At 36.5% G+C, this 27,066-nt stretch overlaps 1 protein-coding gene across 3 annotated transcripts in view; it reads left to right on the plus strand.

Moving 5' to 3' along the window:
- Nucleotides 1–27,066, plus strand: part of LUZP2 (leucine zipper protein 2) — a 495,099-nt gene that overhangs the window by 219,397 nt on the left and 248,636 nt on the right. For 2 of the 3 annotated variants that reach the window (XM_042958954.1, XM_042958955.1), the window contains exons 2-4: nt 14,291–14,408; nt 17,938–18,008; nt 23,114–23,195. In XM_042958954.1, the coding sequence (XP_042814888.1) occupies nt 14,291–14,408; nt 17,938–18,008; nt 23,114–23,195 (271 nt within the window). The remainder of the gene's footprint in view (nt 1–14,290; nt 14,409–17,937; nt 18,009–23,113; nt 23,196–27,066) is intronic. The other variant, XM_042958956.1, reaches the window with a different exon arrangement.

Consider the following 27,066-nt stretch of genomic DNA (forward strand, 5'->3'; position numbering starts at 1 on the left):
TGTGTGAAAGTACACCTTGAGATCTCACAGAACTACTCCAGATCTTCGAATTTTAAAAGGCTTAAATCTGAAGGCATTGGACATACTCTAGAAGATTTTTTCATTTAGAACAAAGGCAAAAAAAAAAAAAAGTGAAGTTGAAACATCAAAAAAAAAAGACTCCACAATGAGCGTTACTTCTATTGTATTTGCATTTAGAGTAAACAAAAAATATTCTTTCTGACGGGGCATTGAAAGAGCATAAAGTGTGAAGAAGGGTTCCAAGAACAATAGGGACAAGGTGAAGGATACAATACTCAGTTTGTAAAAGCTTCCAACTGGCCCAGTCTAGGATTAATTAAACATCAAATTAAATAATAATTACTAGAGATACATGGTTCCAAGAACTCATTATCCTTATACAAGCTAATATACAATTATTCATTAAAAAATATGAACTCTGGTAATTAATTATAAAAGGAGGGAATGGATAGGATACATGACCTCGACATTCAGGAAAGAAAGGACCTATATAGCTCTAAGAGGAGACTACATGGCAGAAGTGCAATGAGGTAATTTTTCTATCTAGATTGACAGAGTAGGTTGAAGGCCCTCCAGGTTGATGGAAGGATTCAAGCAAAAGCTAGAAGTGAGAATTCATTCAGCCAACCTACATTTCAGAGGCACCTTTCAAAATGTGCTATGAAATAAAAACAATCTTGGCTGACGTAAATAAATCATTTATTCAAAAATTCATTGTGGTAAGGAGAATGCTTTAACCGTTAAATCTTCAAGCACCTTAGAGTAAAGGCAACAAGGCTTCTTTTCTTTTTTTTTAATGTTTATTTTTGAGAGAGGGAGAGAGACAGAGACAGAGAGAGACAGAGAAAGAGTGAGAGAGAGAGACAGAGTGTGAGTGGGAGAGGGGCAGAGAGAGAGGGAGACACAGAATCTGAAGCAGGCTCCAGGCTCTGAGCTGTCAACACAGAGCCTGATGTGGGGCTCGAACTCCCAAGCTGTGAGATCATGACCTGAGCCGAAGTCAGATGCTTAATCGACTGAGCCATCCAGGCGCCCCAAAAAGGCTTTCTTCCACAGAGAGAAGTATCCCAAGGCTAGAAAAAAGTGGCTGTGGGGAAGTGGGGTGAACAGGTGGTGTGATGAAACGTGTGAACAGGAAATCGTTTATTTATCACCAGCTGATTCTCAGGGGATTGCTGAGGCTGCGGAGAGGTGGTGTGGTGTTCCATGCCCCAGTACTTGCTGAGTTGCCAGTGCTTGTTTAAGCTCAAGGTGAGACAAGTGTCAAGGGCCTGAGGGAACAAGAGAAGCCTGATAGCACATGTGGCAAATGTCGTTTTGTCCAGATAGGTCAGTGGGGACAAACAGGTCAGCTATTCATTTATGAGACAAAGAATGGGAATTTGAAGGGTCTGTCTCTGACTTTGTCGCAAGTAACCAAGGGGGTCATCGGCTAGTCTTACTTAAATCATATAGGAAAGACGGCCCTTTGCAGAAAGGCCTTTCCTGGAACATAAAATGTTGGGAGGATTTCTTAACCATTGGTAATTTCCAGGCATGCAGGTCTCAGATACAGTTCAGCATTGTCACTGAACAACACTGTGCTAGGTAATAGGACTAGACAACATTCATGCAAAGATTTCAATTTTGTAGTGAGATACATACATAAGTAATATGCTATTAATACAGTATAGAAGCTGTGAAGAGAGATGGGGAATAGAGAAAACCTTGAATGAGAATGAGGTTTGAGAAGACTGGCTTGATGTGTATAGAGGTTTTGTACTGTGGAATCGAAAACGCTAAGACTGGGGAAAGTCTGATGTTTTGTGGATGGCTTGGCTATTAGAAATAATTTAACATATGATTATTTGGGGAATTTATTTTAATTTCAGTTTTAGTTAATTCATGTGAATGAAACTAGACCACAATACATTTAAAAACTTTCAAGAAATACACTGGTCGATAATTAAATACAGCACACGTAAGAGGTAAGAGATAAAACCTGAGCAAAGGAAACAGAAGGAGAATAAAGGTAGTTTCAAGCCAGAGGGCATATGGCCTAGACCTTGACGTAGCCAAAGAGCACTGATATTTTAAACTATAAGTTGATGCAAATTGAACTTTAAGGTTAGAAATCCTGATTTGAGAGCAGTGCATTAAGTGGATTGGAGAAGAAAAAAAATATCAATTAATACAGTGCTATAAATAGATAATGAGGACTTGCACTAGGACAGTAAGACTGGGTAGTTGCACATAACAGTATTCAGATATTCAAAGTTAGAGAAAAAGATGAGATTGCATCAAGCTATTGATAGTCTTTGAGAACTAAAGAAAATAGTTAGCTAAACAATGGCCCCGAAAGTTCCATTTTTAGTGAAATTGAACATATTTGTTGTCAGTGTGTAAGCCAGTGGAAAACTGAACAGAATGTCAAATCCCTTGGAAGGACTAGGAGGACCACCAGTGAGCAAGGTGGCGAGTACTCAAAGGGCTAATCTCTGAGAATGAAGTACTGAGAAGTTAACCACTGGGGCTCTGTAGCAGATTATTTAGAAGTATGACCATTATCATTCTTCTGGTGTACATACTCACTTACATTATGACTTGGATAGTTTTTCAAGAAGAAATGAAGTCTATTTCTCTGCCTCTTAATCTGTCCAGGACTTGTGACCTGCTTTGTGACCAATGCAGTGTGGCAGATGTGATATCATAATGCTTTCAGCCTAAACCTGAAAAATACTCCTTTGCGTCTGCTAATTTTCTTAGAACCCTAACCAATTGGAATGTGAATAAGCACAGGCTAACTCTCTGGATCCTGAGGAACATATGAGACATGGCTTCCATGACAAGCTGATAGTCAACCACAGAAGCAGAGCCATTTATTTGACCAGAAAACGATCAGAGAAACAAGAGTTAGCTCAGCCTAGAGCAGATGTGTCCGGATGAGCTCAGGCCAAATTTCTGACACTCAGAGTCATGAAATAAATGAATGATGATGAAATGGACAAATTCCTAAAAATAATGTATATTACTCGTATTGACATAGGGAAAATTAAGATATCTGGATAGTTGAATATCTATTTTTTTTTATTTTATTTTTTTGTTTAATTTACATCCAAGTTAGTTAGCATACAGTGCAACAATGATTTACCCATTTAGCCCATCCCCCCCTCCGACAATCCCTCCAGTAACCCTCTGTTTGTTCTCCATATTTAAGAGTCTCTTTTGTCCCCCTCCCTGTTTTTATATCATTTTTGGTTCCCTTCCCTTGTGTTCATCTGTTCTGTGTCTTAAAGTCCTCATATGAGTGAAGTCATATGGTATTTGTCTTTTTCTGACTAATTTTGCTTAGCCTAATACCCTCTAGTTCCATTCACATAGTTGCAAATGGCAAGATTTCATTCTTTTTGATTGCCGAGTAATACTCCATTGTATATATATACCACTTCTTCTTTAACCATTCATCCATCAATGGACGTTTGGGCTCTTTCCATACTTTGGCTATTGTTGATAGTGCTGCTATAAACATTGGGGTACATGTGCCCCTTCAAAACAGCATACCTGTATCCCTTGGGTAAATACTTGGTAGTACAATTGCTGGGTCGTAGGGTAGTTCTATTTTTAATTTTTTGAGGAACTTCCATACTGTTTTCCAGAGTGGCTGCACCAGTTTGCATTCCCACCAGCAGTGCAAAAGAGATCCTCTTTCTCCGCATCCTCGCCAACATCTGTTGTTGCCTGAGTTGTTAACGTTAGCCATTCTGACATGTGTGAGGTTGTATCTCATTGTGGTTTTGATTTGTATTTCCCTGATGATGAATCAAGCATGTTTTCATGTGTCGGTTGGCCAACTGGATTTCTTCTTTGGAGAAGTGTCTATTCATGTCTTTTGCCCATTTCTTCACTTGATTATTTGTTTTATGGGTGTTGAGTTTGATAAGTTCTTTATAGATTTTGGATACTAACCCTTTAACTGATATGTCATTTGCAAATATCTTCTCCCATTTTGTAGTGCCTTTTAGTTTTGCTGATTGTTTCCTTTGCTGTGCAGAAGCTTTTTATTTTGATGAGGTCTCAACAGTTCATTTTTGCTTTTGTTTCCCTTGCCTCTGGAGACTTGTTGAGTAAGAGGTTGGTGTGGCCAAGATCAAAGGGTATTTGCCTGCTTTCTCCTCCAGGATTTTGATGGCTTCCTGTCTTACATTGGTCTTTCATCCATTTTGAGTTTATTGTTGTATATGGTGTAAGAAAGTGGTCCAGGTTCATTTTTCTGCATGTCACTGTCCAGTTTTCGCAGCACCACTTGCTGAAGAGACAGTCTTTATTCCATTGGATATTCTTTCCTGCTTTGTCAAAGATTAGTTGGCCATACATTTGTGGGTCCATTCCTGGGTTCTCTGTTCTGTTCAACTGATCTGAGTGTCGGTTTTTGTGCCAGTACCATACTGTCTTGATGATTACAGCTTTGTAATACAGCTTGAAGTTTGTTGAATATCTATTAAAACATTAAATCTGTAACTAAGGACCTTCTAACAAAGGAAACTACAGACCAGATGATTTTACTTGTCAATTCTACTCATTCAGATAAGAAATATTACCAACCTTCCACAAATTCTTTCAGATAACAGGAAAAGAGAGCATACTTCCCAATTTTTTTATGAGCTAAACACTACCTAGATACAAAGCTTTACATCACTATGATGACAAAGGGCATTTATAACTAAATGAAAATGAATGTAAAAATCCTAAATAAAATATTAGCAAATTGAATCTAACATAATTATATATGATAAACAAAATGATTGATTTCAGTAATGAGAGTTTGATTTAATGTAATCATTAATCGTATGCAAAATGAATCAGTAAGCCTTAATCATATGCAAAATGAGTCAGTGTCATTTGGCACATTTTAGTGTAAAAGAAAAAAAATGTATGTGATCTTCTCAATGGATGCATTTATGAGACAAGTTTTTTCTGCTTATTTATTTATTTATTTATTCATTCGTTTATGTAAATTCAAGTTATTTAAGATACAGTGTAGTATTGGTTTCAAGGGTAGAACCCAGTGATTCATCACTTACATATAACACCCAGTGCTCATCCCAACAAGTGCCCTCCTACTGCCCATCACCCATTTAGCTCATTCCCCCATCCACCTCCCCTCCAGCAACCCTCAATTTGTTCTCTTTAAGAGTTTCTTATGGCTTGCCTCCCTCTCTGTTTTTATATTATTTTTCCTTGACTTTCTCAATGTTCATCTTTAGTGTTTCTTAAATTGCACCTATGAGTGAAGTCTTATGATATTTGTCTTTTTCTGACTGATTTATTTCACTTAGCATAATACACTCTAGTTCCATGTTTGTTGTTGCAAATGACAAGATTTCATTCTTTTTGATTGCTGAGTAGTATTCCATTGTGTGTGTATCATATATATATATATATATATATATATATATATATATATATATATTATATATACACCACATCTTCTTTATCCATTCATCAGTGGATAGACACTTGAGCTCTTCCCATGATTTGGCTATTGTTGATAGTGCTGCCCCTTCAAATCAGCATTTTTGTATCCTTTGGATAAATACCTAGTAGTACAATTGTTGGGTCATTGGGTAGTTCTATTTTTAATTTTTAAAAAATGTTTATTTATTTCTTTAGAGAAAGAGAGAGAGAGAAAGAGAGAGAGCAATAGAGAATGAGCAGGGGAGAGGCAGAGAGAGAGAGGGAAAGAGATAATCCCAAGGAGGTTCCTCACTATCAGTACACAGCCTGATGCGGGCTTGATCCCACAAACCAAAGATCATGACCTGAGGTGAAAGCAAGTCAGATGCTTACCCAGCTGAGCCACCCAGGTATGCCTCTGTTTTTAATTTTATGAGGAATCTCCATACTGTTTTCCAGAGTGGCTGCACCAGTATGTATTCCCACCAACAGTGCAAAAGTGTTCCCCTTTCTTTCTCATTGCTACATAGTACTCCATTGTGTATATAAACCACAGTTTCTTTATCCATTCATCAGTTGATGGACATTTAGACTCTTTCCATAATTTGGCCCTTTGTAGCAACATGGACGCAACTGGAGAGTGTGATGCTAAGTGAAATAAGCCATACAGAGAAAGACAGATACCATATGTTTTCACTCTTATGTGGATCCTGAGAAACTTAACAGGAACCCATGGGGGAGGGGAAGGAAAAAAAAAAGAGAGGTGGGAGAGAGCCAAAGCATAAGAGACTCTTAAAAACTGAGAACAAACTGAGGGCTGATCGGGGGTGGGGAGGGGAAGGTGGGTGATGGGTATTGAAGAGTGCATCTTTTGGGATGAGCACTGGGTGTTGTATGGAAACCAATTTGACAATAAATTTCATATATTTAAAAAAAAAGTGTTCCCCTTTCTCCTCATCCTCACCAGCATCTGTTGTCTCCTGAGTTGTTGATTTTAGCCATTCTGACAGGTGTGGGGTGGCATCTCATTGTGGTTTTGATGATGGGTGATGTTGAGCATCTTTTCATGTGGCTGTTGGCCACATGGATGTCTTCTTTGGAAAAATGTCTATTCATGTCTTCTGCCTGTTTTTAAACTGATTATTCATTTTTGGGGTTTTGAGTTTTATAATTCTTTATATATTTTGGATATTGACCCTTTATTAGATATGTCATTTGCAAATATATTCTCCCATTCCATAGGTTGCTTTTTAGTTTTGTTGACTGTTTCCTTCACTGAGACAAATTTTTACTGTGATACTGCTATATTACAAATTACTCCAAAAGCTTTATGGCTTAAAATAACAGTGTTTGAACTCATGTTGAAGAGTCGTTGGGGTGTTTCTGCTTCAGAGTTTGAATCAAATTCAGGTTTGCTCCGCACGATTTCTTTTTGAAGAAGCCTGAAGTTGCAGTAGTTATCTGGGGCAATTTCTTCATGTGGTCATTAGCAGGAGAACAAGAAACTAAGAAAAATCAGATAAACATCCTTTACAGTCTTCAGTGTGTCATGTCCATTAACATTCCATTGAAGTGTCACATGACCGAGTGAATGGTGTGGGGGTTTTTATCCTGCGTACATTTGCAATATGGAAAGGATGGGAAGAATGAAAGAGCGGTGCACAATTAATAACATATACTACAATGAAAAAAAATATATGTTTGACACAATTCAGATTCCATTAACGAATAAAATTGAACAGAGTTAGAAACCAGAAATAGAAGAAAACATGTTTACATTTGATTTTTTAAAAACTTAGAAATTGACCAAAAAGCCTATAGGAAATACCGTACTTGTGGTATTGAAATCTTTTTCCCCTGTAATCGGGAATAAGAAAAAGGTGCAATGTGGAATAAACAAAGGATTTTACATCACAAATTGTATTGAACGTTGTAGAATAGATCCTTTGTCCTTAATAACAAGGTAAGATAAAGAAATTAAATAGAAGACTTAAGGATTGAAAAAATTAAAAACTATATTTTTGCGGACAATATGGTTATACTTGTAGAAAATACAAAATATTCCACAAATAATATTTTATAATTGATAATTTTCTGAATGCAAAATCATATACCAAAATCCATATTTTAATGTACCAGCAATATACAATTATAAATGAATGTGTTCATAAGAGATAACATTTATAATCAGATAAAATTTTTTTCTAAATATTTATAGATTTAAGTGGTACAACTCCAGTGAACTACTCTGAATATAAAAGATTAATAAATTAGTCTATATTTATAATGTCAATATCTATTAATCAAAAGACGCCATTAAGAGATCAAAAATTCCAACAGCAGAATAATTATATTTTCAACACATTTAACCATGAAAGGGCTCATGTATGGAATATATAAATACAACCTACAAATAAATAATAAACAGTGGGCAAACCAATGGGAAAAAGGCAAAAGGCATGAGCAGGCATTTTATTGAAAAAATATTTATTTATTCATTTATATTTAAAGTTTATTTATTTATTTTTGGAAGAGAAAGAAAGTGTGAGTTGGGGAAGAGCAGAAAGAGAGGGAGAGAGAATCCCAAGCAGGCTCCACACTGTCATTGTGGATCCTGATGGCTTGAACCCGTGAACTGTGAAATCATGATCTGAGCCAAAGTCGACACTTAGCTGACTGATCCATCCAGGTGCCCTAAAAATAATATTTAAATCATTTTTGTAAAGTACTCACTTTGAGTCAACCAGTAAAATGCAAATTACAGCTGAAGCGAACTGCTATCGTGCAACCGGTAGGGTGACTGAAAATTGAAACTATAATACCGTAGTGTATAAGAATTTGAAACAATTGAAATTCTTCACCTCTCCTATGCTATAGCAGATTTGGAAAATTCTTTGGCAGTATTTACTGAAGTTTAAAATGCATGCCCTCTAATGAGCAATTCCTTTCTTAGATATATACTTGGCATACATTTACTTGCATGTTAAATACAAGGCATATGAAATATTCATATCCTTATTCATAACAGTTGAAAACTGGACAAAAACAAAGGTATGCATCAGCACTAGCATACATACACTGCAATATGATTATTCATTACTATACTATGTGGTGATAAAACTTAACTATTCTCCAGGGCACCTGACTCCAGAAGCTTCTGACTCTTGTTTTTGACTCAGGCATGATCCCATGGTTGTGGGATCGAGCCCCACTTCAGGCTCCATGCTGAGCCTGCAGCCTGCTTAAGATTCTCTCTCTTCCTCTGCCCCTCTCCCCTGCTCATGCTCTCTCTCTCCAAAAAAACATTTTTAAAATGAACTATTCCTCCACACAATATGGAAGAGTGTTACAAACTCCATGTTGTATAAAACCAAATAAAAGGAGACATATTCAGTAATTTCATTTGCACAGATTTCAAACATAGGCAAATACTTATGAAGTAAGAGAAGTAAGAATATTAGTTATATTTGAAGAGGAGAAAGAATGTAATAAATGAGTGAAGTCAAAGAATATCATCTGGGGTGTATTATCTATTTTTAAAATTCTTATGTATTTACTTGTGTGAGTTCATGAAATGTGCCTGGGGATTGTGGGGTTTTTTTTTCTTTTCTTTTCTGCATAAGCACCACAACTCAATTACAAAAAAAAGTCCTAAGAAAAATGGTATCATCTGAAAATTACAGCAAATAGTTGCATACATTGTAGTCACTGATGAAGCACAATGAATATAGCTATCTTAAAAACACAAGATAGAAGGTCTGCTATCATTTTTCTCTATTTAGCATTTTTTGGAGGTTTTAGCCAGTACAATTTGCAAAGAAAAAAAAAAGTTGTGACTATGGGAATAAAAGATGGTTGATACCATTCAAAGATAATACCACTGCCTAGTTGTAAAAGCCAAACAAATCAACTAAGTAACTCCAGCAAGTACTAAGTTTGTTTAATAAGGTATTTGGAATCAAGATCAACTTAGTAGCTTTAAAAGAAACTAACAACATTCATTTAGGCAGTGGAATGGAAAAATCCATCCACAATAACAACAGGTCTAACAAGAAATGAGCAAGAACTCTTTGAAGTAACTTTAAAGCATTTCTGAATCATATAAAAGTTGTTAAAAAATGTATGAGACCACCTATCTTTGGGATTGAAAGATACTCTATTGTTATCTATTTCCTTAAATATAATACAAATGCAGTTTCAATTAAATTCCCTATGGAAGTTTATTATGAAATTGACAAGATCATTCCAAAATTCACTGAGAATACACAAATACAGAAAATTTGCAATAAAACTATAAAAACAAAAGTGGGAAATCTAGAAAATAACAAAATGTAGCACACAGCTTTAATAATTAAACCATGGAATGGTGTTGCAACAAATTCATCAATACATCAGAATAGATCATAACCACTTTTAAAGAACAGCATTGGAGTGGAGAAGATCTATTTGTGCAAAAGCAATATGGAGGCCATAAATTTAGGAAAAGATTTATCTCCATGTATATTTAAAAGAAATTGGGGAGTTAGGAAATTTAAAAATCAATAACAGACTTACAAAAAATATTTTCCCCATAATAGACAGTTAAAAACCATATTGGGCAGAAATTTCTATAAGTCAATAGATTAAAAAACTGTTAAGGGTTGAGTCATACACCCCAAAATTCATACTTTGAAGTCCTAATCTACAGTACCTTTGATGTAACATCATTGGGAGATGGGTGTTTATAGAAGCTGTCAAGTTAAAATAAGGCACTAGAGTGGGCTCTAAACTAATCTGAGTGATGTCCTTATAAAAATGGAAAATTAGTCACAGAGTCACACATAGAAGACAACGTGAAGACACATAGGAAGAAGACGGCCATCTGTAAGCCAAAGAGAGAGTCTGGGACAGATCTTTCCCTCACAGTCCTCATAAGGAATCGACTCTACCAACAGCTTGATTTTTAATTTCTAGTCTCTAGAATTGTGAGACAAATTAAAATTTCTGTTGTTTGAGCTACCCTTTCTGTAGTACTTTGTGACAGCAGCCCCAGCAAGCTAATACAAAAACTAACCCAAAATATGAGTGGGTAAAAGGCATACATAGATCATTCATAAGGGCAGAAATGCAAGAACTAATGAAAGTTATGAAAATATAATTAATCTTTCCAATGAAGTGATCGAAATTTTGTCCTAGAGAAGGTACAATTTTTCACTCATGCCACTAACACATATTAAGTAAAGGAGGAAAACAATTTCCAGTTCAGGTGAATGTGTTGAGAAGAATACCAGAATACTATATTGATACTAGAAGTATAGACTAGGAAAGCAATTTACTAGTACCTATAAAAATTAACACGTCAACTTTGGAGTGAAATATTTCTATTTCTAAGAATATATGCCATAAGAATTTTCATTAAGATACATTTGTGGGTTTTTTTCCAGTGAAATATATTTGTACCCACATGTGTGGATTTCATTACTTTTTAAGAGAGAAAGAAAAATTGAAAACAACCTAAATGTCCCGTGGTAAAGTATGTTAAAATATAAGTGTGTGGATTTTAATATGTGTAGACATGGAAAGAGCTCTGAGATATACAAGCCAATTGCAGAGTACACTTCTAGGAGGATCATATAAATATTTAAAAAAATATGTATATTATGGGAAAAATAACCTGCATTGGGAGATAAACATGCACTCATGTGTAAATGCAAGAAAGTGTGAGAAATCCAGTGCTTTCATTAAGGTTACTTTTCTCCTTTTATAAGAACTTTGAATGACTGAATCTGGAGTGGTGCTATTAATTAACACTTTCGACGATATTTCCCTGTGACTAATATATAATCACAAAATTGTGATATAAAATTTTGATATAATCACAAAAATTATATCCTTTTTGTGGCTTTCAGTTTACTGACCTGAACAAAAAAAGGATTTAAATTGGTTGTCCTTTCCACATGAATTCATCTGAAGGCCAAAATGGTGATAGAATTAAAAGATTATTGTAAATACTAAAAAAGGAAATGCTATTCCTAATTTTACTTAATGGTAAATAAAAATGGCAACAATATTCAATACCAAAGACATATATGCAATAGTGAAGGAAGAAGTAATACATAATAAGTTCTACAATGGCACAGTGAATATTTAACTATGATAAATGCCTAGTCAAGTCACGGTATTCTTCCAGAGTACTGGCTAAGACATAGGACTCTGAAAGCTGACTGATCTACCACACCCTTAATAGAAATGTGTTCTGGAAAGTTACCATCCCTGTGACTCAATTCCTTCAACCCTACTGTGGGGTTCATGCTACTACTTATTTGACAGAGTTGTGCGAATTAAATGAGTCAATATGTATGATATCACATCTTATATGTAATACATTACCAATGCATGTTATCTAACACTGTGATTTATTCTGGTCACTTAAGGTAATTTTGGAGATGTGTTTACTGTCACAAACATTCAGGGGAAACAAATTGGGATATGAACTAAAGCTGAATAATTAGAAATAGTTGGAAATCTGCCTTGCCCATCATCATAGGACTTTGCTAGAGAGACGAGAGGAGACCTGGGATACTGTTCACCAGTGGAAATCTAAAGGCCGTGGGGAAATAGTGAGGTTCTTAGCAAGGGAGCATTCCAATTTCCTTCAAACAAGAATACAAAGACCACTAGAAAACAACAGTTAAAAAATGATTAAGGAAAAAAACAAAAACAAAAACAGGGGCACCTGGGTGGCTTAGTTGATTGAGCATCCAAGTCTTGATTTTGGCTCGGGTCACGATATTGAGTTTCTTGAGACTGAGCCCCGCAAAGGGCTCCGAGCTGACAGCATGGAGCCTGCTTGGGATTCTCTCTCTGCCTCTCCGCCACTACGTGCACCCTATCTCATGAGAAAAAGAAATTTACATAACCCAGTAATTGTATTAGAAACCTATTGTAGATTGTAGACCCAGTTCCTTTATAGTTCTGCAGTAAGACTGAAAATTTTAAAAACTAGAAAATTGAGCCATTTTCTTACAAGTTTGGAATTGAACTTGTCAACCTAACTTTAACTAAAAAAACTGTTTTTCCTATGACCTCTCTCTCTCAGTAAGGGCTGTGTCCAACACTTGCCAAGGCAGAAACAGGCCAGTGCCCTGCCTCTCCTTCCTCATAACACACACAGACAAAAGACATTTTAAAAAATATTATATATTATTGATTCAATTTTGCTTGTTTTGCTGAAATCAGTGCAAGCTTCTGTCTCTGCTTCCTCTAATCTTTTTTTAATTGTTTTTCATGTTTTTTTTTTTTTTTTGAGAGAGAGAGAGAGAGTGAGTGAGTTTGTATGTGGGGGGGAGGGGGCGGGTCAGGAAAAAGAGAGGGAGAGAATCCCAAGCAGGTCTCATTCTGTCAGCACAGACTAGGGGCTCTATCCCCGGACCCCGTGATCATGACCTGAGCTGAAATCAAGAGTCGGACGCTTAACCCACTGAGCCACACAGGTGCCCCTCTGCTGCTTCTAATCTAATTTAAGCCACCACAAATTTTTCTCTGGATTGTTGCTGTGGACTTCCTTTCTCCAGGTTTTTCCCTCTTCCAGTTTACTCTCCAGTTTTTAGCCAGGAAAATCTTTACGAGACATAAATCCGACCATGTCACTCCCTGTGTAATTATTTATTTTCAAATTGTGAAAACTCCTGTTACTTAAGCATCTTGCATCTGTTTTTTTCATGCTTCCCACATCCTCATTTAGCAGGAAGTCCCAACCCCTGAGTTAGGACTCCAAACCTTCTGATACTTATGCACTTTTCAAAAATTCAGTGAGCACATTTTTATTAGTATTTACATGTGCTTTCCCCTTTTCTATAGCTAATTGCTATTTATCTTAACAAGTTCATTTTATATTTTGTATTACTTTTTCCAGGAAGTCTTTCCTGGATTAGCAACTCTCCTATGTGCTCCAATTGATTATTTTAACCTCTCTCTCTCAGTTACAGTTCTGGGCTGCTCTGGCAATTATCTTTTTCTTTGTCTACATTTTCCCCATACACACACACACACACACACACACACACACACCATAGCATACATAAACATACCCTACCTGCTCATTTATGCCTTGAATAGGAACTTAGGATAGTAACTTGGTCCTTCTGAGTTCAATTCTTTTATATTTGCAAAATGAGAATTACACTACTGGCCTTCTTACAAACACCATATGAAAAAAGTAAAAGAAAATATGTGTATATATATGATATGGAGTTAAGTCTTTCTTTCATGAAAATTAACAAGTCTGTTCAAATTTTACTCTGATTACAATATTTATTGACTGATTTCATAGATATTCTGTTTTTTCCCGTTCCTCTTTAATAGCAATAGACATTCTTAGACATGTTTGCAAAGGGGTGCCTTTTCAGTGGACTTCTTTCCCTACACAGCAGGGATAAAACAAGACCCCAACATTCTGCTCTGGCTCTGTCCCCAAGCGTGTCTCCCTAATGTCAGAATCTGTTTGTGTCTTTGGGATACGTTGGTTCAAATCATATCTCTTTGCTGTTTGGAAAAATATCTGTCTTCCAAGAGGTACCTGATAAGCTATGTTATATCTATCAAAGATATACAGTATTGTTCTGGAAACTCTCTGTAGCCTGGAGAGTCCTCAATGCAAAATGAAACCTTTGTTATACAGCTCTTTGGTTTTCAGTTTTCCCCTTTTAGATGAAAGAGGACAAATAAAACATCCTAGTAATTAGGGTTTTAATTAGTCTTGATTTTGCTTTAAATGCGAGGGCTTGTGATTATTTTTAAAGTGGCCAAAGCCACATGGGAGCATTTGAGGGGCTCTCATGCGATTTTTTTCTGTTAGACAGGACTATGAAGATCTAGAAAAGCAGCTGAAAGAAGTCTTTAAGGAGCGAAGCAACATCCTCCATCAGCTGACAAAGACATCAAGAGAACTTGATGGAATTAAAGTCAACCTTCAGGTGAGATGAAAACTAAATTGCCTGGCTGCAAAGGACTTGGCCTGTCTCAGTGGATTAGCATTAAAAGACTCCTGCATTTTTTTCTTTACCAGTTTTGAATATGTTTTCTGGGCTTGACCATGGGAGTTATTTATTATCATATGAGCTTTAAAAAGAAATGCCATTTGAAATGCAGTCTGGGAATCTGTGGTTTGCAAATTCAGAAAGGAGAAAATTGTGTGCTTGGCAAGGCCATCAGTTTCTCAAGCTTCTAAGATCAATTTGCCCCCTGTGTTTTTTATATTATAAAATGATGAAAACTAATTATGACCAAGAGTTGAATGAATATAGGGATGATCTCTAAAAGAGAATTTTGAATTCCACAAAGGACAGTTCTCAAGATTCTTTAATAAACCTCATTACTAAAATGGGTAAATGCCTTAGAAAGGTGAGAGTCAGCTATGAAAATGTATGAATACTCAGTGAAATCCCAATCAAAAACCAGAGACAAGATCTGTATCTAAAAAAAATTTTTTTTCTGAAATATCTTATAATATATTTTAATATTTGCTTGAATATTGAAATTATTGAGGACATAATGCATACTAAAAGCTTTGCTGTTTTATAGAATTTAATTTTCATAATATATCTCTGAGATGTGTACTATTAATGTGATTTTTCTTGTTACACATGAGGAATTATGCTTAGAGAAGATAAGTTATTTTTGAATGTCGCAAGGGAAGCCAGAGTTTCAGTACAGGAAATCTGGCTTCAGGACTTGTCTGTTAGTTACTGCACTGAACCATGCTTCTGAACCATGTGGACTCGCTGTTATGCTTAGCTTTTTATTCCATGAAGTTGATAAGGATGATGATGGTGTCAGTTGCCACTCCAGTCCATTGAACATGGTCTCAAGGTCTTACATTAGGTATTCTTTGTATAATTTCTATTTAATTTTTACATGAACACTATGCTATGGCTGTTTTGTAAGTGGGAAAACGAGAGTTAGAGAAAGGTTAAGAAACCATGGAGGACACAGTGAGAATTAGGTGGCAGAGCAGGTGTATGAGCACAGCGCCCAAGCTCTTGTTCCTGAAGTTATGTTACAACTTGAGAACATAAAAAAAAAAAAAAAAAAAAAAAGCGCAAAACCCACCCACATTCCATTACAGAGATGAGTATCAGGGCGGTAACAGTGCTAAGATGGAAGAATACATAGAATGTTAGGAAAGCCCTGACTTGGATAAAAAGGAAACTAAGTCAATGTCTACAGGAAGCTGATACCAGAGTTACATCTTATCCTCAAGTAGAAATTCACCAGTTACATGGGGCTACAAAGAGTGTTCAGGAGGCCTGGCCCCTTCTCAGAGGCATGGAATACCTGCCACTTTGAGATTATCTCAAGCATATGGTTAGATGCCCATGTATGGTCAGGACACTCAGTGTGTCTACACCAGCAGCCTAAGTCAAGACACCCAAGTACAATCTGGAAAATTGCTTGACAACAATATATAATTTCATGGATTCATGGTTTTTAAAAGGGTAACAATCCTACCACTAAATGTCATTTTTTAAAAAGCCTTTTTCCATTTTCTGTAAGCCATTGTGCAAGATATTTTTCATTTTTTATCTTATTAAATCCTCTTAGCAACCTCTTCACAAAATTAAGGTAATATTTCACTCATAAAATGAAGAAGCAAGATTCAAATAGGCGAAGGAAGTGCCCAGTCATACATCTAATAAATGGTGATTCTAGGTTTTAAACTAATAGTGAATAACTACATAACCCATTCCACATTTTCCTCCCAGTGGAACTTCATGAAGAAAGGAGTTTTGAAAGTTGTTATAGTTTTCTCTGTAACCATAGCCCCTGGATGGAATGGTAACATAGGTCAACCAATAAGCACTACATTGATTAATTCGTACATATATCAACCTTTAGAATCCTTAAAGGAACTAAGAATATTTTCCAAGAAGTGAACCTCACTTCCTCAGATGTTGCTGGATAAATAATAACCAGGGACGCCCTAGCTTTTCTCATTATATACACTTTGCTGTATCTACCCTTTTCATTTCTGCATCTCCTGTTTTTTTGTTTGTTTGTTTGCTTCTTTTGTTTTGATTTTAAATGTCTTGAAGACAGTCATCCGCTTCATCTTGGTTTCCATCAGAATGCCCAGAATATAGCAGATGGTCAGCAAATGAATAGGCATATTTTATTGCACTGTTCATCAAGTGTTTTTCCACATCTGTTTCGCCCTTTGAGTTTTTTCCAATAAATGTCTAAAGTAGACTGTTCAAAAATCTCATCCCTGTTTTTCACCTTAAGGAAGTCAGAGGGCAGATTTTGTGACCCGCCCCAGGTCATATGACCATGATGCACTTTGAGCTATGAATCCCATGACTGGCAATGCCCTCCATCCCTTCCTCATCCTACCCTCTTTGTATGTTATATAAAGCTATTCTTTCCAAATAAGCAAAACGCCTTTTATTGGCTGCTTCCTAATTATGACCTCTGTCAGTTATTTTAGGGAAGAAGTTTCTCTTATGCAGTTCAGCCCACCACATCCATATCAGAATGCTGATCCTGCTGTATGAAAATTATCTGATTTTAGCCTTAGACTCTACAATTTGTGAAGGCAGATGTCGTCCCTCTGCACAGGACTTTGCATAATTCATGAGAGATATTTGTTAAATAGGTATTAAGTAAACAAGTATTTGCCATTCCTAAGATTGTTAATTTTCTGCCTGCCACAGCTGCTTTTCCTACAAATAATATCACTGCCCCTTTCAACATCTAATATCAAGAAAGATAGGTTACCCTGTTAAATAGTTTATTGACTATAAATAAGAAAGTTCTTAGGGAAGGCTTAATGGGCCAGATTCTATAACGAGAATAGCTCAGTGGGCTTTTCTGTTTTAAGTCACAGTCTGTGGATGCTGGATTTGCCAGAGTAAATAAACACTAATGACTGAGGTGGTACATATTGTTTCTCTTAATACCCTATCTTTTCATACCAGTTACAATTTTACATGGCCCTTGTTTTCCTGTGCATGCTGCTGCATTACTCATTAAGAATAAATAGACAAGACCAAACAGGTGCATGTTTTTTGGCTGCTTTGATCTTGCATTATGTTATTACATAGCTTATTCAGAGACGTCTTTTATGTCCCTTTGTATTTGTAGAAACTATGCCAGAGCTGGTTTAATATGCCTGCAAAGAACACAATTAAACTTCAATGGAAGAGCAAAAGATGTGTTTTCTACTTGCTTGTAAAGAGACCTAACTATTAGGAGAGCATTCTCCCCTCCATCGAACCTCTAAAGGCTGAGAGACTCAGGATATTCGCTTTCACCACTGTGTAGCACCTATACTGTGCTTGGTGTCATGAATTCTCATGGCACCTTAGAGCCATGAGGACCATCGTGGCCTCATTTGCACATTCTTGTTCCAGGGCCATAAGAGCAGTCACACCTGTGCCATAGAGACAAAAGTAAGCCTCACTGTATCACTTGAATAAGATTTCCTTTTCCCACTTTTCTTATCAGTCTTTGAAAAACGATGAGAAAACTTCCAAAACTGATGTTCAGAAGCTTCTGGAAATAGGTCAGAGACAAAGGTAAGACTGTGCTTTCCTTTAATTTTCTCAATTCTTTCTTTTTCCCCATAGTGTGAAAAACTCCACATTCAGAAATTTCACAAAAATCACTTCATTCTAAATGCATTCATTTATCTTCTTACTTGAATGTGTGAGGATCTTGTTCAAATGAAGATTTGTATGCAATAAATCTATGGTGGGGTTTGAAATTGTGCATTTTCAATAGGTTCTCTGGTGACGTATGCTATGCTGCTTGTCTGCAGATCACAGAGTGTTCATGGATCTGTGGTATTTTCCTCTATTATCCTAGTAAGACAGACCCTGATAAATCTGCCCATCAATAGACACGTCCAATAACATGTTTAATGGCATCAAAACTTGATCATAGTGTTAATGGTGGGGTGGTAAGGAGTGGGGTAATCTTATTAACAGCGTAAGTAGAATTAGTCTAATCTTATTAGTGTTGGATTGTGGTTTTTTTTTTTTTTGAAAGAAGTGTGTTGTGAATAGATTTCTATGCAGTATAATATGATTTGAAATTGCCTCTCAAAGGAAAAAAAATATTTTAAGGTAGAAACAAGCTAGCATTTGTATACATTTACTAGAGGCTCTCTTAGATGCTTTATATATATTCTCCTATTTCACCCTCATAATTACCTTATAAAGTAGATATGATTTCCCTATTTAATGGATATGAAATCATTGCTCCAAGGCTTAAATGAGTTGATGAGAGATGTATTAAGTGGAATTTGCTCTGTTGTGTCTTACCCCGTGGAGACACCCTTTCACATTAGTTCATTGATCACAAAACACAAAACTCCAAAAAAGCTTATACACACTATGAAGTCCCTTCTCATTGTCTTGTATCTTCTCCACTGTCCTTGCCTTCTGACCCAGAAACCTCTCATTGACATATATTCAGATCGAGCTGATGACACATTAAAAATTTCAGATCTACTGTCCTATGTTGACTCTTTTTATTATTTTAATGAAATTATTATTTCTTAACATGAAATTGTCTTCAAAGTCAAGTATTAAAGAGCTTGTATAAGATAATTTGATAGCATATTTCCAAAAATAGATCATTTTAAGTGATTGTACTGGTTTGAAATAAACTACCTCTAAAAACATGGTTACATTTATTAAGAATTTCAGATCATCATCTATACACTTGGTATGGTATACAAACTACCAGATGATGGGCCAAGTCTTTCAATTAAATGGCAAAACAAACCTGATATTTTGGTATTATGATTTCAATGTTTTACTCAAAATTAGAAAGCTTGTTTAAAATGTGCAACTTGTATGATGTACACAAAGTCAGAATGGAAAATTTGGTAAATTCTAACGGTAGGTAATTTCTCAAACGGATATGACATTTGATATATTAGTTTTTGTGATTACTTGCAAAGAGAGATATAAAAATCATGGTTACCTGAAGGTGAAGGAGACTGTGTATCTCATTTGAAAAGAAGAGATACTAATAAACAGTAAAAGAGAAAAAAATATCTTAGAATATAAAAATGTTAACTAATTTCAAATTTGGAAGTTTTATCTGACTCTGAAACAGTGCAATGCATTGTAGATGCCACTTGGCTATACATCCAGCTCTCAGTAACCTTTCATCCTCTGGGATGCTTGCCACCTGACACTTACGTGCACCAGTGTTCCCTAGAAGTCATTAGGACTTCATCGTCACTCACAGTTACAAAAACGAATCAATTAGAATTTCCCTCTTGGAACTGTAACTAAGAGGCATCTAATCAGTCTCTCTGTGTAGCTGAAACCAGACTGTGAGTAAGTAAACTCAGAGGCTGTAATCGTGCAGAGAGAGCAGAGAGCACCTTGCTGTTGAGACAGAGAAAGGAATGCGTGTGCACGCATGTGCATATTTTTGTGTGCACGTGCATGTGTATGAGAGAGAGCGAGCACACAAAAGTTGTGTTGGCTCTTGAGTGTTACATTTTGACAGCCTAGATGATACCCACAGAAGAGCTCCAGATCTAAACCATACCATATAAGGAGAGAGTGTGTACTTACAATGTGGAGACTTGGGGGGTTGGAGGTGTCTGAAAACTGCCTTAGAAAAAGTAATAATACATTTTATTCTCTATGGTGGTTGGTGGGTGGAGATTCTAAGAAGGCAGTTTTGGACTCTGTGTTGCAAAGCATTGTAGAGAATCGTGTTCTCTGAAAACAAAAATGATACATGGGGCAGCAGCAAGTTCTCCATCTGAGATGTTTTTACAAGTTGTAAAAAAAATGCCTTCCTGTAGTGTGATTTTGGTGTGTTTTCATATTTATAATTTGACATTGGAGGTGTATGAAACAGCTGGTCCAGGTAGGACCCTAGAGTAGCAGCGATAGTTGGGTAAAACCCTGGAGTAGCAGTGATAGTTGGTGGAGGAGGCCTGCCCATGAGCAAGTCAGGAGTCCTCTCTCATAGGAGTGTAACTTTCCAAGGCTGTGAGGCAGAGACTTGGGGCTCGCTAAAGCACAGGAGCGGTGGGAATGTGCAGAGATAAGTCTGGAAGGTGAAAGAGGAGATGGAGATATTCAGAAGGTTCAAAAGATCAACTTTACCGTTCTGTCTGATAGCTTTCTTTGATGTGAGAAAATGTGTAGAGTCCTCTACCTTCTCCAATGTTTGTTAACAGCAGAAAGTGCTTTAACCTTTTAATTTTGTTTTACTCCCTACATTACCTATAGATGTCAGTATGTGGGAATTTTTGAATATACATAGATACTCATTTTTATTTTATAAAATACATTATATAATTTTAAAATGTATGTATCATTTAAAATTCAATGATAGTTTTAATTTTTAAATATTTAAAAATGATAAAAAGTTAAAAAGTGATAACAAATATTTATTTTTTAAATATTTAAATATTTAAAAATTGATTAAAAATGATAAAAAATTTAAAAACTTTTTAAATTTAAAAATGATAAAATATAATTAATCATTGTAAAATTTTAGTATATTTTTTTTAACAGTTGGAAATATAATAGTTTGTATTTTCATTCAGTGCTTATTAATGATCTGAGTGTTAGGGATAGCATGTAGACCCTTTTTGCCCTCGTTCTTCCCTCCATCCCTCTCTCCCTCCCTCCCTCCCTTTGTTCTTTCCCTCCTCTTTTTCTGTCTCCACAGAGGTAGTGTAATGACTCCAGAGTTTGAACACATAGATTCTAGAACACAATTTCACTACCTTTCTCCGTATCAGTTTTCTGCCTGTAGTATTATGTCATAGTTTGATGTGAACCTTCTAAGAGTGAGTGCCTGATGCATTGGAAGCCCACAATATATATAGATATTTCTATTCTATTATATTATGCCACAAATGGTCTTTGTGGAAGATAGTAGAAACAATAATGGAAGCCCCAATTTTAAATGTTCATATATGAAACAATCCTGATCAATGCTACCTGTTTGAGGAAGGAATGGGAGCTGAGACTTAAATCCACTCTAAGCACCAGCATGTTACAAGCTTCCCCCAGGTGAACAGTAATTGTCTAAGGACCAACGTGACCATAACTATTTTACAACATGTTTCAGTTATATTGTACTTTGACAAACAAAGTCCAGATTGATTTTAAAAATCCTATGGACCTTAATTGATATTCCTGAAATTGAGACTGGGACCTAAGAGTTTCTAGAGTAAGAAATCTAGGAGCGTCATTAAATCCCATTGGATGAAAGAATGGTCCATAGGTGTGCAGGATGCGATGGTCAAAGAATGAGCTTAGGGACCCAGAGTACTGCTAGAGGTTATGACAGAGATCTCATATGTATTAAATGATTATTTTCTAGGCTTTGTGCTAAGCACTTTGCCTACATTGTGTCATCTAAACGTCACTACAAACCCATGAGGTAGCTCTATTAGTGTTCCCATTTTATAGATAAAGAAAATGGGTTTAAGACGGTACAATCTTGGGGTGCCTGGGTGGCGCAGTCGGTTAAGCGTCCGACTTCAGCCAGGTCACGATCTCGCGGTCTGTGAGTTCGAGCCCCGCGTCGGGCTCTGGGCTGATGGCTCGGAGCCTGGAGCCTGTTTCCGATTCTGTGTCTCCCTCTCTCTCTGCCCCTCCCCCATTCATGCTCTGTCTCTCTCTGTCCCAAAAATAAAAAAAATAAAAAAATAAAAAAATAAAAAGACGGTACAATCTTATCTCTAGTCTCTGTAGTGTACTTACACGCAAAGGTTGCAGGGGTGGGTAGTCTTTTGCCATGAGAATGGGAATTTTAAATTAGTTTGCGTCCTGCTGGTAAGGCTGGGAAAGGTTTCTGTTTGGCTGTTGCTATTGCTTTGAAGGAGTTTATTCCTGTAGCCAGAATAAAACGCACACACACACACACACACACACACACTAACCTTTATCTGCTATCAGAATTTTTTGAAGTGGTAGCTTAGGTAATAAAATGAAGGCACAGAAAGATAGTATGATTTGCCATATGAGTAAATCTTAAACCCTTGAGAGGAATGCATAATTATGGAAATGTTTATATTTTTAACAAGTGAGGCAACATCCATGCATAGTAGTGAGCTTGAGACAAATGTGTAATACATGCAAGACATGTATTTCTTTTATTATCCCCAATAAATGAGGCAAGTCCGAAATAAGTCTCTTTTCTCTTTGTTTTTATAAAAAGTCCCAGGCCTTATAAAGCATGTCTAAAGTACACTGTCTTAGAATTAATCAATTAGAAGCATCCACAGGGAGTTGTAATTTTATCCTATCTGCAAGTCTGTGGCAACTTTTTTTTTCTAACCAGCATGTTCATACCCTGGCATGCTGTCACTAAAATTAGCTTTTCAACTCTAATTATTATATTGATTTGATTTAACACATTATGCAGCTCACAGATGATTCACTCAGTGGGATTTTTATCAGACACAATAGCAAGGCGATTTTCTTTAAATACAGCTTGCTTTTAGTACTTGTATGGGAGAAAAAACTTTATTACTAGAATCCTTAGATACATCCTGTATGCTTAATTATGTCTCTATATACAGTTCTAGTTATCAGTTTCCTAACTGTATGTAGACACCAAAACCTCCTTTCATAATGTACATAGGAAATAATAGAATTGTGTTTCTCTTTTGCTCTCTATTTTCTGCTAGAGAACAAATGAAGTCTCTCCAGGAGGTCCTGCAAAATCAACTTAAAGAGACATCTGAGAAAGCAGAAAAACAACAAGCTACTGTAAGTATGTTTCTTTGTGTCCTTTGCTTTGGTGCTAGGAGATTTTTTTTTTCTTCCCCAAATCACCATGGAACAAACACTCTTGTAAAAAATAACAATACAATAAGGAAAATTCGGTCACCAAAATCATAAAAATACTTGGTCAGCATTCATTTCAAGGAAAGAGTTTTGTTGTATTTGATTGTTAGGGGTCTTCTAAATCCCAACCCTCATTTATGAATGAAAACAGAGGTCAAGAGTAGGACAAAAGTGCTGGTGTCAGCCCCATACCAATGGCTCCTGACTTGTGGCCTACAACTGACCTTGAGCTGAGTTAAGCTATATAGATCCCCACCTCTCATCCACTTAGCAGGAATCTCTCAGGGGTGGAGCCATATTCTTCCTGTTGAATCAACTCCACAGGTGATTCTGACACGCCCCTAGGCTTGAGAATCAAACTTCACTGGATTTCTACTGGATTCTGCAGAACCACCTTATGTACCATTTATGGTTAATGAACCTTTTATCTTGCTTCTAGGACCTGAGTCTATTTTAAAATATAGTATATTAATGGAAAGTTTAAGGTGCAGTTAGGCCAACAGATCAGGAAATGACTACCACTGAGAGGATAGTTTATTTCTCACAATTCCCAAGACGGATGACGTGCCATGGGACTGGTGACCACCCATGGAAGTACTTGGGTAGGTCATGAGGCAGAGGGAACTGTGGGCAAGAGTCTTTATTGTGGGTTCTGTGGGAAGGAATGGGTGAGAAGGTCACTAAGCAGCACTAGGAGGAGTCAGTGTGAATGACTTCAGCAGGCTCTGGGATGTAAGGAATTCTTACCTGTACCTGCCCCTGGGGTGATCAGGGCAGGTGTATAGTGAGTGGGCTGGCCTGTGAGAGCACGCCAATACAAAGGGGTGGCTCTGGCTATGGGCTCTGTGTTGGTTACTTTGTTTTTGAAAAGCATGTCACCAGGAGGAATTGTTCTGTGCTGGCAATTGAATAACTAACCAATATGCTTTAACCCAGAGTCAGGAAAGAGATGACCACAATCTTTTTTTTTTTTTTTTTTTTTTTAATGTTTATTTATTTTTGAGACAGAGAGAGAGCATGAATGGGGGAGGGGCAGAGAGAGAGGGAGACACAGAATCGGAAGCAGGCTCCAGGCTCTGAGCCATCAGCCCAGAGCCCGACGTGGGGCTCGAACTCACGGACCGTGAGATCGTGACCTGAGCTGAAGTCGGACGCTTAACCGACTGAGCCACCCAGGCGCCCCAAGAGATGACCACAATCTTGACAAATATGGGATTGAGATACACATATTAAAGCAACGATTATTTTATTAATGTGCATCTGATGGGATCTAGAAGACAGATTTCATAGTACCTCTTCCAAATTGTGGTCATCTCAGAAAGAATGCTTTGTGCTTATTCTCCCTCTTTGAAAATTCTAAGTTGACTAAGAATTAAACTAGTTTGTATTTTTAAGCTTTTTTGGGGGGGTGTGAATAATATTTATTTTCTCTGTTAGACTGTTGGTGTAATTGAAGGCTGGATGAAAAGGAGAGATAAAGATAATTGTTCACTCTCAAATACAGGGGAAGAACTGGATTTGCTTCTGCAAACATTGTGCTATTTTAGATTTAAGAGCTGATAATCTTATGTGCTACCCTTGATTAGATATCTAGTAACTATGCCTTTTTCCATAAAAATAGCAGGTTGTATGTTTTATGCAAAAGATGTTTCACATATACCATTTGATAAGTCCATAATAAAATCTCATGAAACTTAAAGAATAAGCTTAAATCACAAAAATATGAAAGAAGATAAATTTATGAAAAATTAAACTGAAGAAACAGTAGAGCTGTCATGATCTAATGCTATTTGAAAGTACTTTTTAAGAATATTTTTTATTATCTCTGAGCAAATAATGGAATAGCTTATCTTTCAAACTATGTTCCTCCTAAAAGTCCTAATAGACAGCAAGGAAGAATGAGCTCTCATTCTCTATAACCAGAGTAATTAAATATATTAATACTCATTGGATGCATTTCACTACTCTTGTTAATTTTTATGGATTAACTTGCCCTAAGTGAGACATAATTAGTTTAAAGGCAAAAATTAGCTTCTAGCTTTGACTCTCATTAAGAATAAAGAATTGCTATGTTCTTATATTCCTTGTTCAAAGTAAATAAATGATATTTTCTGTTTCTGAGAATTAAATTCATAACTATCTCTTGAGAATGCTTATTTTTTCCAGGGATGTTAAAACCTGCTGGGATTCTAGATCAATGGGTTCAAAATGCTAATACTTTTTGAATATTCTGAATATATTTTAGCTCTTGAATATTGAACACTGACTCCTCAAGATTCTCTGTCCTTGTTTCACATTTAAATAATTATATTCTTTATTAATAAAACTAACTTTAATTAAGAGTATAATGAAAACTGGGGCACTGGGCTGGCTCAGTCGGTAGAGCATAAGACTCTTGATCTCAGGGTCTGGAGTTTGAGCCCCACAGTGGGCATAGAGTTTACTTAAAACAAAACAAAACAAAGCAAAGCAAAACAAAACAAAACAAAACCTGGTCTAGCTACTTCTTAAGGTTGTTTTGAAGTAATGTGTGAGAAAACGCCATGTCATGTGTTTGTATGTAAAAATAAGATAATTATTTTTTTAAGTTGTTAATTATAGAAAACATATTGAATAATATCAAAATGTGAGGATTTGGGAAAAATTGAGGTCCATGAAGGAATAGGTTATTAATATAAACAAGATGGCTTAATTTTTAGATTTTTATTTTATCTTATTTTTAGTAGGCTTCATGCCCAACGTGGGCCTTGAACTCAGGACCCCAAGATCAGGAGTCTGTGCTCTACTGACTGAGCCAGTGAGGTGCCCAATATAAGTAAGAGTGCTTTTTGTAGTTCATGACTTAAAGACAAATCTGTAATATATCAGATTTTTCTAGTGCTTATAAAGTGTTTAGGCTCTAAAGTAAGCTCTAACAGTTGGCTTTTTTTTTGTAATGGGAGTGCTCACTTAAGCTTTGATTGCAGAGGCATCCACTTCAAAGATGGCTATCTGAAATAAACACAGAGGTGCCAGCCACATCACTAGATAAAGAGCAAGGCCAGGCCCTCCCCCTCCCAGACGTAAAGCTCCTAAAAACCCCCAGCTTCCTTTGTTTTGAAGATCTTGGTTGATTTCAGTAATTGACCTTTGGGGCTGCTTGTTTGTTCTTTTCCATTGTTTTAAATTTCCATTCTTATGTTTTAAATTCACCTACCCTCCACCCCAATAAAAAAGCATAACCTCAGGCCTGTGCTCTCCCTGGCTCTTTCTACCTAAGGCTTCACTGTGTGGCCCAGGTGTAACTTGTAATTTCCAAAACTTGTAAGCAATACCTTTATTTTTTTTTGTTTTTAAAATTTTCAGTTTCCTGTCTTGCAGTCATGCTAAGAACCACAAAGGCCGGTCCAGCCACAAGATTGGTTACCAATAGGCTGAGACAGTATGAAGCAGTAAAAATTGGTGCAAAAGCTGTTTATTGGGGCATACACTATTGCTCTGCATACATATCTTTCGTTTTTTAATTTTTTTTTAACGTTTATTTATTTTTGAGAGCCAGAGAGAGACAGCGTGAGCAGGGGAGATGCAGAGAATCTGAGGAATTCAGATTCTGAATCTGAGGCAGGCTCCAGGCTCTGAGCTGTCAGCACAGAGCCAGAGATGAGGCTTTGATCTCATTGACCACAGGATCATGATCTGAGCTGAAGTCAGACACTTAACCAACTGAGCCCCCCAGGCGCCCCTGCATTCATATCTAATTTTGAATGGCATTAAGTCCTCCATTGATTCCTTTGCTTTACCCACCAAATCAAAT

This window comes from Panthera tigris, chromosome D1 (genome assembly GCF_018350195.1).
Source record: "Panthera tigris isolate Pti1 chromosome D1, P.tigris_Pti1_mat1.1, whole genome shotgun sequence".
NCBI lineage: Eukaryota > Metazoa > Chordata > Mammalia > Carnivora > Felidae > Panthera > Panthera tigris.